The sequence below is a fragment of the Anser cygnoides genome, chromosome 4 (genome assembly GCF_040182565.1).
Source record: "Anser cygnoides isolate HZ-2024a breed goose chromosome 4, Taihu_goose_T2T_genome, whole genome shotgun sequence".
Taxonomy (NCBI): domain Eukaryota; kingdom Metazoa; phylum Chordata; class Aves; order Anseriformes; family Anatidae; genus Anser; species Anser cygnoides.
The window spans coordinates 6,567,616-6,587,267 of NC_089876.1; the positions used below are offsets into that span (position 1 = coordinate 6,567,616).

Consider the following 19,652-nt stretch of genomic DNA (forward strand, 5'->3'; position numbering starts at 1 on the left):
ACTTGTCCTTGCATCTTGCTTCTCCATGGAATGGAGGTACTCAGAGATCAGTGAAGCAGGAGACTGGGAGATTTAATTTATGAGTGGTACTAAGATATTTAGAGATGCCTGAGTGACCAGCCTGGTATATATTATATGACAACCAAACAGCTTCTTACACAAGTCTAAGAACTGATGAGTGGGGGTATTGGCTATAAGGGTTTCTTGATGCACGCAAAAATGACCCTATCTCTATGCATGTAAGGCTGGAGACATCACAACTGTACACAGTGGTGTTTCAGCTTGCAGTTCCAAACACCTCAATTTCCTTGTGTTTTTTGCCAGTTTTCCCTGAGTAAGGATTTGGGTGTTTTTTCTGCACACTTTAAATCGTTTCAAGAACATTGAAAACATTTAGTTCTGCTGATTGGAAAAACAGAACTGAACTTCTGAAGTATGTGGTTTATTCCTAGAAACATCCGAGCCATGCCAGCATTCAAGTTTGCGTTTAACTCTGAAGCAACGTGACTTCCAATTTCGTCAGGGCTGTAACACCACGGTGTTCAACTGATCCAAGTGCATGGTTCACTGTTTTGATGCATTCCCCAGCGATCCCAGTTATCCCCATTAGGAAACCAGGGTGAGACTTGGCTGTGCCCTGGGTGGATTCCTACAGAATCATGCCTGAAAACTCTTCTCCATGATGTGCCTTCCTGCACAGTGCAGTGGGGCCTTGGCCTCCGATTAAGTCCACGATATCAATGTAAAGGCTGGCACCAAGGGAACCCCGAGGTGATGGGAGTACCAGAGACCCTTCTACAACCTGCACTCTCTTTCTCACAGGGTTGTACCCATGCTAAATGTGGTTTACATTTTTAATTCTGCTTCCAGAAGGAAACAAAAAGACAGAAGATGCAAATCAACCTGCCCTGGGTTGAATATAGGAAGGTTTCATTTTCTCTGAGTGCCAGCATCAGGTGGATGAAAACAGACAAGGTCAATTTTTCACATTCTCATTCCCAGGTGAAGAAGATCAAGAGAAAAGTTCAAAAGGCCCTTATTAGATGGCAAAAGGCTTAGCCTAAGAACAAAAGACTTTCCAGGCCTGTTGGAGGGCCACGCTGTTGGAGTTCATTAGTATAACATAGGGCCACCGTGTCTGTAAATGGACCTGTCAGAAACATTATAATGGCACTAGGCTAACCTCACCTCCACTTCAAGTTTTGTGTCACTTTTGGGTGACACAAAGGCTTTACTTAGATCCAAAAAACATATCTTAACCATTTAGACCCAGCACATTTCCGAAAGCTGTGCAAAAGTAAGCGCTAATAATTGTCTTCACCCATGCCATATTAGTCTTCTTGGGTTCTGTCTTCAGTAAAGCATGAACCTATGTTTAATGAAAGTAATTATACAAGGACATAGATGCTAGCAATCAAGTTTTTCTGATTAAGAAAGAAGGATCTTCTTATTTTCTACCCACAGACACAAGCTCAAATGCCCTCCTGTTCCACATTCTCTTGACAAGCCATTTTTCATGGCTCAAGCTTTGTGTTTCTGCAGGAGGATGCTGCTGTTTCCCACCCTCTTGGGTTTTCGAGCCATGCAGACCTACTTCCTGCACTCAAATTCCTCACAGCCCACCTTGAAGTCCCTCCTGGAGCACTGCTCAGAAGGCACAGCTTGTTGTGTTTCTTGGGGATGGCATCAACATGAGCGTGACCTACATCTTTTCTGGGAAAACGTGTCTTGGGACTAAATCTTGCCCAGATGTAAACACAGAGAGACCCTAGGACTCGTTGCCTTTGAGGGGACTGAAGGCTGGTGAAAGCAGGGTGCTCCCTTGGCTTTGCACTGGGATTTGGAGAGCTGCACACCCAGTGCGCTCACCAGCATGGATCTCCCCGCCAGGCATCACGGTCGGTGACTTGGAAGAGCTGAGCTGCGGTTTTAATTCTCTTTTTGCTTTTGTCTCTCTTCTGAAGTGAAGCCCCGGAGAACTTTTCTTGCAGGTGACTTCTGTGTCTGTAAGCCAAGTCCTGCTCCTTGGTGCTGGATTGCGTGACAGGCTCACACTTACTCCACTTTGTAGGAAAATACCCCGGAGATTATGCACCTTGGATTATTCAGCTTGATCAGCCTCATAATTCTGCCTGACACTGAAATGTATTAATTTTTTCCACAATGCCTGGTCTGGATTTCCTTGTGTAAGACTCAGGATGTGGTATTCCTTGAAGAATTCTTTTGCACTGTATAACTTTACAATATGTATAGTTCCTGCTCTCCATTTATTCGCATCATGTGCTATGCTGAAGTAGGGATGGTTGTGTCTGTAATCCGTGCATCTCAGTGAATGGTCACATCAGGATCCCAAAATGTTCACATGCTCATATCCTTTCCTTATTAGCCAATGATTTACGGAGAAGACATTTGGATTATGGTTAGGAAAATGTCCATAAAAATTTTTATATATTTAGTCTTTGTATGCTTGTATTTCTGTTTTCAACTGAAATGATGATCCCCATCCCCTTGCTAGCAGAGAAGTAATGCATCCCCAATGGGCAAGCTGAGCTCTATTACGCATTGCCACAACTCATCTTTTAAGCTCTGACACTAGAATCTCTGCAGAAATGAGGCAAAGAGCTTGATTTTCAGCTTCCAGACTTACCAGCCTGCTTTCCCATGGGAGGGACTCTCACCTTGCAAGCGCAGGGGATTTCCTCTACAGCTGATGGGAAACAAATGTCCCAGAGTCATTCACAGTGTGCTTTACCTAATGCCATTGTGTGAAAAGGAGGATGCCAGCTCCGAAAAGTGACTCCACATATGCTTTACCCCACTCGGAGGTTTGCTGCTCATATATTCAGTTGATATTATTTTTTTTCCCCTATTAGCTCTGCAGGCCGGCACAGCAGAAGGATGGAGACAGACTGGGGCCCTCCTTGGATTACACAGGTGCGAACAGAACTGGGATCGGCCTCTGGGCTTGCCAGAAGTTTTTTTTCTTGCTGTGATTCTGGAGAGGCGAGTGCCTCCCTTCTCTGGAGGGGTGCAGAGCACCTGAGAACAGTACGGGATCGCTGTGAGCTTCACATCACAGCTTTTTGCTAGGGGTAGAAGAGCCTGTGGAGCAAGACGGATCAGTTGCCTTTACAGCTGGGCGGACTGATGCCATCGGGGAAGCATTCCCAAAGCGGGGATCTGCGTGCTGAGGCTGCCAGAAAGCGTCAGACCTTCCCAGCCCTTTCCAGCCCCAGGACGTGGTGCTGCTGGCCAGGGCGAGCTGCTGGCTGCTCCTGTAGGATCCCCCGTGCTAGCGAAATCCCACTGCTGCCTTCAGACACGCTCTCGACTTCGCTGGAGCAGCATCAAAGGCAAAAGGGAGGTGAAGCCGAGGACTTGACCCGCCAGCCCAGGCTGAACTGCAGGGCTGGCAGTGAGGAGAAAAAAAGGATTTCTGCTGCTAAACAGATTTGGGCTGGACTCGCTGAGGAATTACCGGGAGCTAACCCGGCTGTCCCCGCACTTCTCTGTGGAAGAGGTCTGCACGTGCACGGATCATCCAGTTTTGTGGGCTTCCCTTCCTCACAAGCATGCGTTCAGATTTTAGTGAGGGCATTATTTTCCCTTTGATTTAGCACCGCCAGGAGTTATTCTATTATACCCGGGCTTGTCTATTTACTCTTTAAAGCATGTTCCTTTTATTTACTCCTCCAGAGCTGCCTGTTTAATCCAATCTCTTTTCCACTGAATTACACCAGCACAATAACATGGGCAAACAGGTTCAGCCTGGGTCACGGGTGGCAGAGGAAGGGGCTATATTCTTGCCAGATAATAACTCTAGCATTAAGGGAAAAAAAAAAAAAAGGAATTTACTGTGAATGGTGAGTTTTATAGATAAATAGGGAGCTGCTGTTACTAATGCATACTTGCACTGTTTTTGCAGCACCACTGCCCCCACCCAAAAAAACAAGCAAATGACCTGAAAATGAGGGTGGGGTTGAGCTCATTTTTGCAGGAAGCCTTAGGTTTGACAAAACCCCTGGTACATGGGCAGTGCCCAGGCGTTCTTACGTGGGACCTCTGGGACAAGGCAGGCCCCAAACTCACACCCTCACCTCACATTTTGACACCAAACCCTATGAGTGCCTTTCATTTCTCTCTTAGACCCCACCATTGTGCACACTGTGGATAAAAGCCTGTTTTAAATAAAATAAAAGATGGGGAGCAGGCTCGCACGTCCGTGGCAGTTTGGTGAGATGAGCAGGGCAGGTGCTGCACCGTGCATTGCTGGCATCTTCCTCAAGACCTTGGGGCCGCCCTGGTACACACTCATGGCACATTTCTGCTCTTTTGGGATTGCATTTCACTGCATGCTGGAAGCAGCAGCTTTTTTTTTTTTTTTTTTTTGTTCTTCATTATTAACTATACATCCTAATTGCTCTCTTAATAAAAAAAAAAAAGACACTTGCACTTTGCAGGGACACGAGCAGGTAAGTTCTCCAGCCTGTGGAGATTAAATCCTTATTTATTTCCCTGACAAATGGTTTACTCTCCAGCCATTTCTCCGGCAGGATACGTTGTCACCTTCTTGCTGCCCTGTGTGCATCTGCTGCTCACCAGGACACCAGCCAGCTCCACTCTGCTCCTGTTATTTTGGAAACCCAGAGCCGCGAGTTTCGTAAAGGCTGGGTTAAGTAAGCAACAGATTTATCTTTGTCTAAAGATAAAAGTGTTTGGCAGCAAATGCTGGCAGCTCCTTACATATTTCCAGGGCTCCTTAGTGTGCTCTCTGCTCTTCCCTTCACGTGGGGATGGCGGTGGGGGCGGCTGGCCAACTGAAGGGGTTGTCTCCCAGCCCCAGGGTTAATATTTAACCCTGCCTGTGCCTGGGGAGGGCAGGATGGAGGCTCTGCCTTGTTGTCTTGCAGCTTGTCACACCGCTGCGGATTTTGCAGCTGTCTTCTTCAGGCTGTGGGCAAGCGGGCGGCGCTCCCCGGGTCCATCAGGATTTGTCCTCCTGTGGATCTCCACCTGTGAATCTCCACCCCAGCACTGCCGGACGAAGCAATGAGCACAGCACCAAGACAAGGTGAATGTCTGAGCAGCCGAAGGTCCAAGAGGTCCCCTGTGAGCTCCTGGGAACCCCTCTGGAGCTGCCCTCCTCGTTGTGGTCCCCAAGCCCTGTGCCCACGGGGACCCCTCTCAGAGCCAGCAGATCCCCCAGCACGGGGAACACCGGGGCTGAGCCGTCACGGTGTGCTGGCTGGGTCTTCAGGAGGAACATCCTAGGGTGAAGGCGCTGAGGGACGGATGGGGGGGGATGGGGACTGATGCACCTTCCCTGCAAACCCTGTTGCTGTGCCAGAGCAGCCCGGTCTGCCCCTGGGGGAATCAGAGAGTTTCTCAACAAACTGTGAGCAAAAGCAAGCTCCTGCCACCCGATTCTTAGCCAGCATCCCAGGCCAGCTTCTGCTATTATTTTTATTTGCATACATAAAAAGAGAGAAAAAAAAATAATAAAGATTTCCTGGGAGGATTGTTTCCGTATGGCTTTACGCATAAGAGTAAACAAGGCATAGCTGTTGACTATATAGTTAACATATTTCTGGTGGTGCTCCCATCCAGAAAATGCAGCTGCATTATATTCCTGATAAAGTGGAACTAATGTTCAGCTTCAGCAAGAATGTTAATATATGAAAGACATTTCAAACAACACTGATTGAAGCAAAGTGTCCATTCCTCTGCTAAGGCTTTATTTTTTTTGCAAAGAATGGGAAAAAAAATAATACAATGCTTTACCTGGAAATCATCAGATTTCTGATCCCAGTTACACCTGTATGAATCTGAAATATATTTATTGATTTTGTTGGATTTCTCTGCACACTCCTGCCACTGAGAGCAGGGGCTGTGCTGTCACTTGCAGCCCGCTTTGCTACAGGTTATTTTTCCCAATAATTTGGGGTTTCTCCTCATTGCGGAGACATGGCCAGAAAGGGGCAGCCTGAGCTCGTACCACCTAACCTCACCCAGTGCCCCTGACACGATGCATGTGGCTATTGCCTAATATCCTATTGCTGACAATTAAAGCACAAACATGCAGTCATATTTTTGGATGAAATTGTACAAACATTTCAAAACAGTTTATGCATTCAGATTTGTATGTTATCAGAGAGTGCCACACATGCACATGGAATTTATGGAAAACGCTGAGAGATTTGAAAGGAAATAGTTTGGGAAGCTGTCTTTTTTTTTTTTTTTGAACATAAATCCCCAAACAGTTTCTCTTAACATTCCTCACGTCTGTGCAGCAATTAATACTTGACATTTCTGTTTTTCTCTCTGTCTGTTCATCTCGGGCTTCTGTAAAATTTATTTCTGGTTATTTTTTGCATCTCCCCTTTCATGTTTGCTACATCTGGAGGACCCGAACCCAGCATCGGTGCACGTAGACAGAGTTCTCGCACAGGAGGAGGATGTGAACGAGCAGTGAGAGGAGATTTAGGCCTTCAAAACTGTGCTCACCTTCCCAGATGAGATACCTGGATTCGGTGGTGCATATTCAGAGTCTTCAGCTAAGACTACCTGGACGGCGTAGTTGCTGCACAGATGAGCCTGTTGGCTTGATAAGTTTTTTTTTTTCTCACTTCCAACAACTCCAATGGCTCCAGTGGGATTACTCTTGTATTAGCCAGATGTAAAAGGAAAGCAAAATCAAATCCTTCATACATCAGTGTCAGGCTGACTCCAAGAAACCCGTGCTGAGTGATATAAAGGATAAGGGGCCTGAGGAAGGATGTGTTTATGGAGAACATTTGGAAACTTTAACTACTTGTAGTTTTACCAAGCGCTGCGTAAGGAAACGTTTAAGAGTGGAAAAAGTACCGAGCATAAAATAAATTGCTTAAGGTGATGCAAAGGGATGTGAGAAAGAAGAATGAGATCCATTTGAAGAAAGCAGGAGGAGCAGAGCTCTTTCAGAAGAATGGCAATGTGATCTGCCGTAAGCTTTTAATACCAGATTCCCCATCTGAATATCTGAGCACCTTCTGGGAGCGTGGAACTTGTGCACTGAACCCATTGGATGTGGTTTTCCTGCTGTGGGAATGGCGGTGGTGCAGTCATTAGCAGGAAGCCAAGCAAATTTTCTTGGGGCAGGTAATATCTTTTGTTCACCCTGAAGCTACAAACCCTCTTGGAGACCCAAAGTAAGGTGCTGGTTGGCCCTTCTCCGTCCTTTAATTTGTCAGATGCAACAGCAGTCGTACACTTCAAAACCCACCTCAGAAGGTGAAAAATGCCGGGGGAGCAGAAGGTGGTGGGCTAAGCTGAAATGTTTTTACTGCACTGGGCTCCTTCAAAGCACCCCGAAGCAATGCTTCCCCCTCCCCATGTGCCTGCTCAGATGTCCGTGCCTTTGCACCAGCCCTTGCCACACTGCCTGGAGCCTGGCGATCCATCCCTACTGCAGGAGCAAAGCAATCCTCACGTCTGCAAAAATCCTTGGAAGCCCTGATGTGAGGGCACTGGGGCAGTGGGACCTCCAAGCATCCTGTGCAGGACCCAGCGTTTGGTAACGGGACCTTGAGCCCTCATTTCATCATCTTTTCTTCTCTGCCTGAGCACGGCATTCATGTTTCATGTATAACCGTTAATCTTATACATATGATGGGCCATTTAGTTTTTTTTGAAACATGGCTTAGAACAAAGCACACTTTAAGGAAGTAAGTGTATATGTGGAGAGAAGTGGCATTTTTTATTAAGGGAAAAATATAGATTACAGGACCATATCATCGTGTCCATCTTTCCATCTGTGCGTACCCCCTCTCTGAATATTACCTACGTTACAGCTACACCTAAGTCACCACAGGTAGGGCAGATGGTGACGGCTCTCATAAAATCTTGCTTTCTTCACAAAACCCCTTTTCAGCTTTATCTATAGACCTGAGTGGGTCAGCACAGTAGCTCTGACAAAACTCATCTCAGTGCCCGGGGCCTGAAGGGTCCCATGTGAGCTGCCAAGTAGAAGGATCATCATTTTGGGGTGATCTCCACAATCCTCCAGTTAAAGCAGCTACATAGCTGTGAAGTCCATTACCCGCATGAGGTGGTACCTTGTTCCTCCGTGCAGATGGAAACGGGTGTGTTGTGCTCCTCGCCCACCCAGCTGGGATGTGTTCAGTGCTGCTGCCTTGTCACACACCAACGTCCCATTGGAAGCTATCCATGGGGGGAAATCCACCCCGCTAACCCCATTACTCCCCTTTTCCACCATCCCCAAAGCCAGGCTTCCCTCGGGGCCTGGCCCCGTGTGGCTATTCCCACCCGTAACCCGAGGAGGGCTGCGAGAACGGGGAATGTGCCTAACCCCGGCCGTGCCCTTCCCTCACCTTCACGTGCTCGTCAGCTGCGCCCGGCTGCCCCATGGACCCGTGCCACAGGGCCTCGTGCTCCAGCAAGGCATCGGTGCCAGCCCGGGTGGTGTCGGTGGCCCCGGCCCATTTCATCGACCTGCCCTGCAGTTTGAGGGAATCCAGGAACAGGAGGTGAGGAATTGCAGCCCGGATGGTCTCCCAAATTATCTGTAGGGGAAAAGAAGAGGCAAAACTGCTAAGATAGAAGGGAGAGAATGGGAAAAAAAAATCACAGAGCTCAAAAAAAATGGAGCTCTGTGATGATGGAGGTGAGCAGCTCCTGGGAAAAAAGAGGTAAGAAAGCTGGAAAAAGGCCAAACCGTGTTTTTGGAGAGATGAGGGAAGTCGTTATGGGGATGCACGTTCACCAGACCATCATAGCTAGGCGAAATCTGGAAAGCCACGCTCTTCAAGCGGGGCTTTGGGGACAACTGGGATACAAATGGGCTGTTAGGCTACTTCTCAGGCCACGCAGAGACACTTTCTTCGTTGCTTAGCATTTGGTTTTGTTTGCCGGCTCCAGAAAGCTGTTTTCCCACAGCCTTGTCTCAGGACCGTGGGGTGCAGCAGCAAACTGGGGCTGTTGACTTGCAGACTATTCAATCATCCTGCAAATTACAGCCAGCCCAGAAAAACATGGCTCGGCATGTTTCCTTATTTAGGTAGAACTGTTGGGAAAACAGCATGAGATTTTGGTTCTGATAAACTAGGAGCTGCTGCAGGAATATTAATTATTTTTGTTGTATCAATGTTTTACATTTCTTTCCGCGCTGCTGTACGGTGAACAAGATGGATGAAGTCTATGGCCTGGTTTCAGGCTGCTTTTTGGGGACTCCCAAAGTCCTGAGCAAAAATATAAAGATTGCAGACATTTGGGAGTCAGGAGAAGTGGTTCTCTGGTTATTTTAGCCTGGGGTTTGGAAGCTGTGGGCTCTGTTCCCTGGCCCTCTGCTCAATCCTTTTACAATATCACTTGGAGTCAAATTATTGAAAAGTTTCTGGGTGCTTGAAGACAGAGGCCTAAGGGGAATCTGAAGGCGTTTAGGCACCTGGATGCTTTAGAAAATCTTGTGGGCTGCCTCTGTAACGCTCCATCGCCCAGAACTTCCCACTGGGGCAAGGCTGCAGGAGGCTTTTTGCTGCTTTATCGATACGCTGGGAGGAGAAACGCCCACAGACTGGGAGGTGCTGGAGCCCACAAAGACACATGTGAGATTTTTTCAGTAAAGAAGCAAGGATGGAAGAAGCAGAGCCCGTCAGAGTTCATCTATCCTCTGAGCCAAAACTGAGGCTGCTTTGGGCTTCACTCTGCATGGGAACATAAGGTTGTGTAAACAGTTTTGGGACCATATATTAGATGGTGATGTCCTTGGGACAAAAACCTTGACTCCTTATGAAACGCTACAAAGAAGTTTTTTACACATCATTGCTCGAGATGTAGCTCTCATTCTGGTGCAACTTGAAGCAACTTTATCAGGGTCCATGGCATGAATACAACCACGTAGGTCAAGTCCTGAAGGTTTGACTCAGTCAACACCGTCTTTGAAGTCAACGAGGCTGAAGTTATTGCCTGATAGGAGGAGTAGCCCATCTGGGATTTCTCAAATTAATGAACTTTAATAATAAAAATGATGATAAAAATATGTAGAATATATAAAAAAGATATTGTCAGCTGCTTTGTTTGTTTCTGGATGTGGGGGGTTTATATGTTTAGTCTGAAATGTTTTTCACTTGGATATCCTATAACTAGATTTCATGCCGTCAGGAATTGCTGAGTAAAAGCGTTCGGTAACAATAATAACAGAGGGTGTGCTTTCATAATCCTCACAAAATAGATAAAGTGGACGTGGAAGCTGCTTCTTGGCCTGGGTGTTGGGGTTCTCCCCAACACTGAGGATTGCGACCCCTTCATTTTCCTGGAGGCCTTCCCGCTGGAGCTTATCGAATAAGAGAAATAAGAGCTTATCAAATAAGAGAACCAATAAAAGACATCAGCAATGTTTCTCTCCACATAGTAGAGCTATTCAGGCAGCTTGTTTTTTTCCCTCTTGGCATTTGTTTAGTCTGTTTGGTAGCTCTGCCGGGTTGAGTTTTATCCCGTGCGGAGAGCAGTTATGAGAGGGGACGCATCAGCTGAGCCGTATGAAGGTAAAAAACAAATAATTTCAGCGGCTAACCCAAGGAGAAGACTCCCCAGCAGTTTTATTTTCGAGCTGGATTGCTTCAAGTTTAGCTTAGCTTCATTCCCAGAGGGGCTGCACCCGTGCTGGCAGGGGGGGATGTCCGTCCCCCCCCCGTGGGATGTCACCCCCCCCCGGGACATGCCATGTCCTCGTCCCCGTGTCCCCAAGCCCCGGGGGGCTGTGGGGGGGGCTCGGCCTGTCCCCACGGGGGTTTCCTCAGGGGAAGGCGGCGGTGTGGGGATGAGGGGGGACACACTGCGGGAGCATCACTTCGTGGGGTGCGCGGGGAACGAGGGAGGGGTCGTGGGGCGGGGGAAAAAGGGTGGCGGGGGGTTACGAGGGGGCCCGTCGGGGGTCTGAGGGGGTCCGGGGGGGGGCTCAGCCGCCGCAAAAGGGTTAAGGGGAGCGGCGGCTCGGCGGGGAGGGCGGGGGCTGCCCGGGATTGGTGCGAAGTTTGGAGCGGGGCGGCCCCGCACCGCCCTCCGCGGCGGCTCGGCCCCCACCGCCACAAAGCCCTGCAGGGAAAGTTGCTCCCGAGCCCGGCTCCTTGCGCTCCGCCACCCCCCCTCACCCCCCCCCGCCTCCCACCGCCCCTTCCCGGCCCCCAACCACCCTCCTCCTCCTCCTCCTCCTCTCCTCTTCCTCCCCCCCAAGCCCTTTCCCCCTCCCGGCTCCTTAAACGGGATTCCGGCTCGGAGGGCCGCGGGACGGCATCCCCGGGCATCCCTGGCAGGTCCCGCTGCCCCCCTCCCCGCACGCAGCCCCCCCCCCCCCAGGGAAGCAAGCAGCATTACGACCCCCCCCCACCTCTTCTTCACCCCCTTTCCTTCCCACCCCACCTCCCCTTCCCTTCGCTCCTCGCCGGTGGCTCCCCGCTGGCAGACCCCCCCGGGGGGGGCTGCGGGGATTTCGGAGGAGCCCCCGCTCTGTGGGGACCGGGGACACCCCCCCCCCGAAGGCAGCCCCCCGGTTTTGGGGCCGGGGGGTGGGGGTGGAGATGAGGTAGAGGCCGGCGGCGGAGCGCCCCGCCGGGCGCCGTGGCCGCGGAGGGCATGAGGCGACGGGGATGGGCGGCATTGCACGGTGCTAGAGCCCCGCAGGCAGCCGAGGTAAGTCCTTGTGTGTCCCCCCCCCCCTCACCAGGACCCCCCCCTTTTACCACCCATGTCGCACCTAGTGCCGTCGCCCCCACCCCATCCCTCAATCCCCCGCTGCTTCCCCGTAGCAAATCCCGGCTGGTAAAGGCTTAAAGCTGTGCCCCCTCCTCCTGGAAAAGGGGGGAGCCCCTTCCTTGGGGTGTGTATTTTGTGTGTGTGTCCCCCCCCTGTGTGCCACGGCGACCCCAAACCTGGTGGCGAGGGAGCTTTGGTGGATGCTGAGCGGGTTGCGTGTCCCCTGGGGGCACGGGGTGTTCCCAGCGGGGTCTTTACAAGGGTGAGGAATTCAGGCAGAGTTTAGAGAGTGAGAGTTTGAGGAGGGGGGGGACGCCGGGGGGGTAATTACCCTAAACCTGAGCTACCCCGCTTGCGCGTCTGGCCGCGAAGGCATCTTCAAGAATCCGGATAATTTAATGCAGTTTTGCTGTGGGACGCACCTCTGGCGGGCAGGGAAACCAGCGGGGCTTGGCTTGGCTTGGTGGGGGGGGAGAGAAGAAGGAGGAGAGGGACGGGGAGAGCTGGCAGAAGAAGCTGTGGGGTGCACGAAGCGGCGCGGGTCCCCGGCACGGAGCGGGGCTGGGGGCTCCGAGGCGGCTGCACGAAGTTTGCTGGGTGCCGATGGGCGAGGAAGCGTTCCTCCTCCCCTCCGCCCGGGCTCCTCCGCAAATTGGTAACCTGGAATCGTGTTTTATGGCCACTCGCTAGCGTTTTGTTTGCCTTCCGGACTGGCTCCGTGCGGGATATCAGCGAATTATGCACTAACTGGGAGCTTAGAGCAGCGTGCTGGCCTCGGTGGGTTCTTGATTTATATCAGGCTGAAGCAGAGAGGAGGGTAAAGTTTTGCTCGCCGAACGCCGAGGAATGAATTACAAGTACAGTCGCTGTTTCATTCGCTGCTCCTGCCCTCGCGCCTCTGCAACAGGCTTTAAAAGTCTGCGAAGTCGCGGGCTGTTGGTTTGTTTCCCCCCGTAATTATTTCGCTTTCCTTCCCTTGCCTCCAGGTCTGAGAGGACGGTGTCCCGCACGACCCGGAGGGGTCTGGCTTTCACCATGGACTTGCAGCTCGCGCTCCTTTTTGCGGGGATAATTGCGTTTTCGGACTCGGCCAGAGGTAAGGGGACCGCGGAGCCCTGGAGGGGACCCGTCAGTGTTGCTGCCGCCAGGGCTCGTCCTCCGCTCGGGGTGCGTGCCCCTGCCCACGTGCACGTCTCCGTACCTGCGGGGTTCGGGGCTGTGGATGGAGCACGGGGTTTGTAGGAGGTCTCGCAAGCGCAGGTGGACTCGCAGGGGCTTTTCTCGTGCGCCTATAAGAAGTACACGGACGATTTTAAAGAAAAGCAACCACATTCCTCCGTGGATCAGAAATACCTCTCCCCTCCTGTAATCCCGCCAGCCTCTGCCCTGTATATTCCCACTAGCTAACTAAACAAACACGTCCATTAACCTCCTCGGTGACAGACAAATGACAGTTCCCAACAGCGAGAGCATATTTTAACGCTGGGGCTCCAGCAGTCGATCAGGTTTCAATAAACAGGTTACCCCACCAGCGGCACAGCAAAATGCATTGACCTGGGAGCGGCAGGGGCGAAAAAGACATTTCTTTGCAGGAAGGTGCTTTAACCCAAGCTCCAGGTCAGGGCAGGGGGAGCGCTGGGTTTTCCTCTGCTTTCTCCTGCCCCATCCCTTGGTGGGTACTGTCCCTGGAAAGCCTGAATGAGAAACCACGCTCCCAGCCAGCCCAGCCAGCCCGGCTCTGGTCACAAAGGAGAGGCTGCATTGTTCCAGCAGAATGGGTGTATGGCTTTAGGATGCAGATCGCTCCAGCTGCAATTCCCAAGAGTATCGGCGTTGCGTGAATCGTTGAAAGACCTTTAAATCACCCAGCGCCACGGGGCTGTGAATTAAAAGATTTAAACTTGCCCTTCGTTTGGGGCTGCAACTTGCCAAAAATAAAAGCAGGGAGTGAGAGGGGGAGCAGCGTTACTCTAAAAACCCAAGGCTTGGTTAGCGTGTTGCTTTTTTTTCCATCTTGGCATTGGCTCCCAAGCAAATATTTTATGGAGGCAGAAGCACTATAAAATGATTCGGCTGGAAGCTGAATGAAAAAGAAAACAGTATATAGGCTTGAAGTCCTGCGAGCCTGAATTCCAGGCCAGGTTTACAATGGAGACTCAGTTTAAGTTGTAGGCAGCGGTGTGTGAGTTAAGAAGACCTCATGGATGTAGGTTATTGCGATAGACCTGAGAAGTCGGTGGAGTTCCGGAAAAAATCTGAAGTGGGCAGGAGAAGACAAAAAGATTTTTGTCTCCGCTCTGAGCGGAGTGTCGGCTGCTTTCCTGGCAGCCCCTGTTTAAATGTTGTTTGCACTTGTCTTGCTCATATTCTTTTATTGCCTCTGGAAAATGCAATGTGATTGACTGTGGGCTGCTGTTGTGTGATGAAGTGCCAGAAAATTAACAGCGTTAATTGCAGAACATCATTGTTTTTCCTATATGAAGGGTTTTTTTAAGGTAACTTTAACAGGATCACATTAGTGATTGGGTTAACTGAACTCTCTCTTTTCAGAGCCAGAAAAATCCATCCTGCAAGTGGATGGAGAGATGGTCCTGGTTATTTAAAATGAAATAGAGTTTTAAAAGCCAGGGCCAAACGCTGAAAAACTGTCATTCACTCACTTGCTGCTACAGAGAGGAAGAGAAGGAAAACGGTGTAATTGTGGTAAAAAGAAAGACACAACCCTAATGTTGAAGTCCTGCCGCGTGCCTCTTTAATATCGAGAGTATTTTTGGTAGCGGTGGACATAGATGAAAGATCAAACTCGTACATGAGCAGAGGTGGGACACTCTCTGGCACACTGAAGCCTTATTTTGGGCTGCCGAGTGTCGCCGATTATTAGGTGTTTACATTGGGATAAATTCAGATTCTCATAAAAAAAAAAAAAAAGTGCCTGGTTGTTAACGTGCCTGTGGATTTTTTCCGGATGTATCATGCTGCGGGTTCGCCACTGGAGATGTGTACATGCTACCTGTTTTGGGTTTTGTGGACAGGCTTTTGGTCGCATCTCAGCCTGAGGTTGTGAAGTTTTTCCCTGGAGGAAGAAGGGCTCTCTGTTTTGCCCCAGTGTTTCATATCTCTGTCCCGATTGCAGATTGTGCGTGTGTGGCCAAAGCGTGCCAACGTCTCCTGAGCTGCGCCGTTGAGCTAAATAGGTGCTGGCTTGCAGTCGAGTGAGGAAGGTGGCTGAGAAGGCTCAGTGTGAAAGCACTGGCCCTTTTCTTTTACTTTTATTAGGCAAAATGTGCTTTTGCTGGAATTAGAACATTTGTTTGGAGCCGGCTGGTGTCGGGGAAGGGCTGTACCGAAGTGCATTTGCACAAGGGGGCAGAGTTAAGTTGCCCACGCGCTCCAGCCTTGCTATTTCCTGACAGTTGAGTGCTCAGCTGCAATCTTTCATTAAATGTTACGTTGTAGTATTTTTATATCTTTATTTAGGTGATGCCTTGTAAGGCGAAGGGCCCTGCAGGACTGCCTGATTGGGCCAACGCCACCACTTTCCTCCAGGTTCGGAGCGATGCCTACTGGCACTGTCCCTTGTACGCCTGTGACCCAGTGCTGGGGTACAAAGCAGCGCAGGAAGGGGGATTTCTTAGGAAAGCAAGATAAACTGTTAAGAAAGTGGCAAAACCTTCAAACTATCCATGCAGAGCAGAGAGCAGGGCTGATTTCAGAGGTCCAGGTGCAGAACTTGCTCTGTCTGCAAGGATGAAGGATGAGGTAGCTCTGGCAAAGCCTGAACCTACATTTTCAGGGGCTGAAATTTAAAGACTTTGGCTAGGGGCTCGTCTACACCTGCAAATGCACTGGAATAACCCTTCCAGAATAGTTAATCTGGAATAAATCCCCCAGTGACCAATCTTAATCCAGGCTAAGGATCTCCTGGAGGGAGCCTGTACCAAATTAGCGTTCCTCGGGGGCTATTTTGGTAAACGTCCAAGCTCCCTCTTTCCCTTGTGGGTGAAAATGAGAGCTTATGTGGGCACGAAATCCACTCTTTGAGGACGAAACCTGCGTGCTGTGGCTCTCTGAGGGGGAATATACCTTCTGGCTGGCAGCCGGGCTCAGGGCAGCCGCTTCGGGCCCTCCTGCCAGCCACTGCGGGTAGCGTCAGCCCTCAACCTGGGACAATGATGCAGGTCCGGTGGCTCGTCCCTCGTGTCACTCCATGCCTCTTCTCTCTGGACAGCCCTATACGGGGTACAAAAGTCCCCAGCGTCCTGCCCTGGCCCCTCTCCGCGGGGACGAATGCCATCTTGGGTCACTAACCTTTCGTGACTGCGTCCTGCAGCAATGTAGCTCCGACCAGTCCACACCTCCGGTCGGATACAGGTAATACAATCTGATATTTTCCTGCTTGTGTTATCTCAGTGACACGCAACGCAATATTTGTTCCAAATCTGTCAAGTAGCCATCGTATTCGCTTCGGTGACCGTACACGGTAATGCTGGGACGTGCCGGGCTTGGGCCTGTGGCTTAAGCAAGACCTCGTGCGGTATGTTTGGGAGTTTTTGGTAAGAGCAGCGACAACCCTCCCGTTAGCGAGTAAACTGATATTCTGCTGGAAACTAATTAGATTGGAGGTTGATTTCATTTTCGGTGCATTGCGTAGGGAGGGGAAGAGCAGGACCTTAATTACTTTCTGCTCTCGCACTTTTCTGCGCGTCGCTTGGCTTGCAAGTCTGGTTGGTGCCAGCTTTGTTTGGGAATTTATTGTAGGGGCTGCCTCAAAATTCAACAATTTGGGACAGAAATAGTGCTGTGTGCCATTTTTACTTGCCGAAGTATTGGAGAAAAGGGAGTAGGGTGCAGGAAAGTTTGTGGTAGTTGTGTTTTAATTTATTATTGTTATTTCTTGGGAGATGAGTTCGTGATTCTTCTTCATATTTTCCCTTCTGTACACTGTGGTTTATAAAAGTGAACAGTAGTTAATGTGGGTAAGGTAATGATAATATTAAAGTGATTACTGTTGGCTTCTGTTTAAAAGCTCCTTTATTCCTGTTCAATGGGTGCTATCAGGTATAACGATTAGGTAATTTCTCGCTTGTGAAAGAGAAGCACATTCACATCTATAGTCTGATTCAAATTTTACGTAAGTCACTGCAGACCTCTTGGTTAAATTTGGTGCCTTTTTTTTTGTATTATGCTGTTAGGTAACTCGCTCATGAATAATCTGTCATCATGACTTGTACCCAGAGTCAACATGACAATATATGAAAATCCTGGTTAGTTGCTTGTTTGTTTCTTTTTAAGCCCCGGTTCCTCCCTTCTTCGGAGACTGTTGGTCTCTTTAAATTGCGTCTGAGTTTGAACATAAAATACAGCGTGCGTCATACTGGAAACTTCGGGTTGATTTTATTTATTTATTTTTATTAGGAATATTACGGAACTCGGCAACTTACTAAATGCATTTAGGTTTTCTTTGAAGTTTTTATAACTCTGTCAAAGTACATATGCTTCTTTGACCTTCGTTAAAAGACGCAAACAGCAAATTAAAACACGCCTTTTCCGTGATGAACTTGTACGCAACACGGGCTGAGCTCCGAACTCTTGACTTTTATCCACAGCAGAAACTCTCAGATGCCATGAGGCGGTGCTGGGGATATGGTTCTTTCTGGAAAAAATGTCATTCAAAAAAAAAAAAAATAAGTAGAAGAAGTGACACTTGCTAGCAAGTAGGAACCCATTTTTTGGTTGACGGAGCCAACCTTTCCCGACACACTGACTGATAATCGCTTTCCAAGTGGCCATCTCGCAGTGCGGTGGTCCGGGAGCGATGCCGATACACGTGGGTGCAGAACGGGGTGAATGCAGTAGAGATGGTCACTGCCTGGCTGTGCGTTTTGGATTAGTTACTGGAAGAGATTTAAAAAGAAAAGAAATTCCACTGAAGTGTGAAAATAATAATGCAGAAGTCTTCTTTTGCCTAGCTTGAAATTAAAAAACAGAACAACAAAACCCTGTAGCTGTAGCTTTATTTATTCAGTGGGAGTAGAATCAGTGCAGCTTTCTTTTTTTTTTTTCCTTAAAACTCCTTGTGTCTGCAGTGACTTGTAAAATCACGCTGTTCAAAGGGTCCGTGCAACTGTATCCAGCATTATAGGAGTCAGTGGAAATGCTCTTTTCTCCCTTTTCTTTCATTAACCTGCTCATTTTGTCTTGTTTCAAAGAGTTTGTCTTTCATCTGCCCTCATCCTGTGTTTTCTGGTGGGCTGCTCAAGCTGAAATGCATTTGTTCTTGTTTTGGACATTTAATTTGGATTTCTATTCCTTTTCTTGTTCTCCGCAATCAGCCATCCCGTGGAGCTTTCTATATAAAAACGTGCTTCCATATGTATTTAGCTGTGCTGACCTGTCCTAATACTTTGCACCAGGGTTTTTTATGAATACTCTTGTTCATATAGGGGAATTTTTTAAGAGCAGAGCCAGCATGAACACAGAAGTTGCAAGACCACTGCCTGTTGCAAGCCTGTTGAGCCTGGTGCTCATTCGCAGCAGCTGTGGTACTAAAATAAAATAAATAAACTTGCAAAAGTCAGCTTGAGCAGTCTGATCCTGCTGTCCCAACGTAGTATGAGATAAGCAGATGCAGCCCATGCCAGGTTCAACAGGTTAGGACCTGATTCGGAGCCTGTGAGCGTTAGTGCCGTGACTCCTCCTCAGTCCCATGGGCTTTGGATCCATCTCTTAAGGATGACTTGCACAGATGATTTGTAATATCAACCGCTGGACTGATCCCTGAAGTATGCCAGAAGAGGAGCCGTGGGCCAAGTATGATATTTCGGATCCTGCCATTTGCCTGCTCAATGGTACAGCCCGGGCTGGATTTTTTTTTATTCTAGAAACACACTGATTTTGCCTGCTGCAGGCTCTGGCTGGCAGCTGGGCTGAAAGCAACTTGGAAATTCCTGCTGTAACTTCGGGTCAGCCCAGGGGGGTTTATCCCCAAAGAATGGGTGCCATTCTGCAGGCAGGGTTGCTGGGTGTGGACTGGCCCAAGTGTTATTTAACAAGTTAATATATGCCGTCTGCCGCTGAATCCATTCACATCTCCGATTTTTTTATTTTTTTTTCTTCCTTCTGAGTCAAATAAACACGGGCTGCTTGGAGCTTGGTTGGTTGCCCTGATTACACAGTCTCCCCATTGTATCGCAGGAGAAACACGGTATCCAGCGGTGCCGCGAATAACCTAACGTTTTTATTTCGTCCCAACCGCTCCAATTTTCAGGAAGAATTTCAGCCAATAACTCCAGGCTACTTCTTCCATTAAGTGTTCAAACTTAATTTTGAACTTCGCTAAGGGAAGGAAAATGTAAATTGGGAACAGAGGCTTCCCAGAGAAGGTTAATGTTTCTCAGGACTGCTGCACCTCTATTCTCAGCCTCTCCTCAGTGACAATGGTGGCTTCTTGGTTTGGCAGGACCCAAAATTGCTTCTCCTCATGTCTGGTGAATTTATTTCATGAAAGATTTGCACAATCTTGGGCATCCTGTCAAGTGACCGAGAAGTGAGTAATGCAAGAAGTGTCATAACCTACATGCCACTTGGGTTGTATTGACTTTGGTGGGTATTTTAGGAGCTGTCAGTATTTGTGCATGTTAAATAAAAGCACAGGAACAGCAGATAAATGCAGAAATTGAGATTTTAAAGAACTGCCTATTGTGCAAATTAATTCATATTCTCTGCGCTGGGTCTGCTCGCATATGCCTAATGAACTGATGATAATAGGAGTTTGGTATTGGCTTTGTGCTGACTCCCTGTGGCAGCTGTGGACATCGTAGTTCTGTCCAGAACCAGGTGTCCAGGAGAGAAAAAAGCTGGAGGAGGTCATGGAGGGAAATCTAAGCATTAGCCAGCCTCTGGGA

General features: G+C 49.0%; 1 protein-coding gene across 3 annotated transcripts in view; it reads left to right on the top strand.

Moving 5' to 3' along the window:
- The first annotated feature begins 11,368 nt into the window (after positions 1-11,368).
- Positions 11,369-19,652, top strand: part of FGFRL1 (fibroblast growth factor receptor like 1) — a 172,401-nt gene continuing 164,117 nt past the window's right edge. The window contains exons 1-2 of one of the 3 annotated variants that reach the window (XM_048048078.2): positions 11,369-11,685; positions 12,735-12,844. In XM_048048078.2, coding sequence (XP_047904035.1) covers positions 12,784-12,844 — 61 coding nt within the window. In that variant the 5' untranslated portion in view covers positions 11,369-11,685; positions 12,735-12,783. Of the gene's footprint in view, positions 11,686-12,131; positions 12,404-12,579; positions 12,606-12,734; positions 12,845-19,652 lie in introns of those variants that run through there. The other 2 variants (XM_013178092.3, XM_048048073.2) reach the window with 2 other exon arrangements.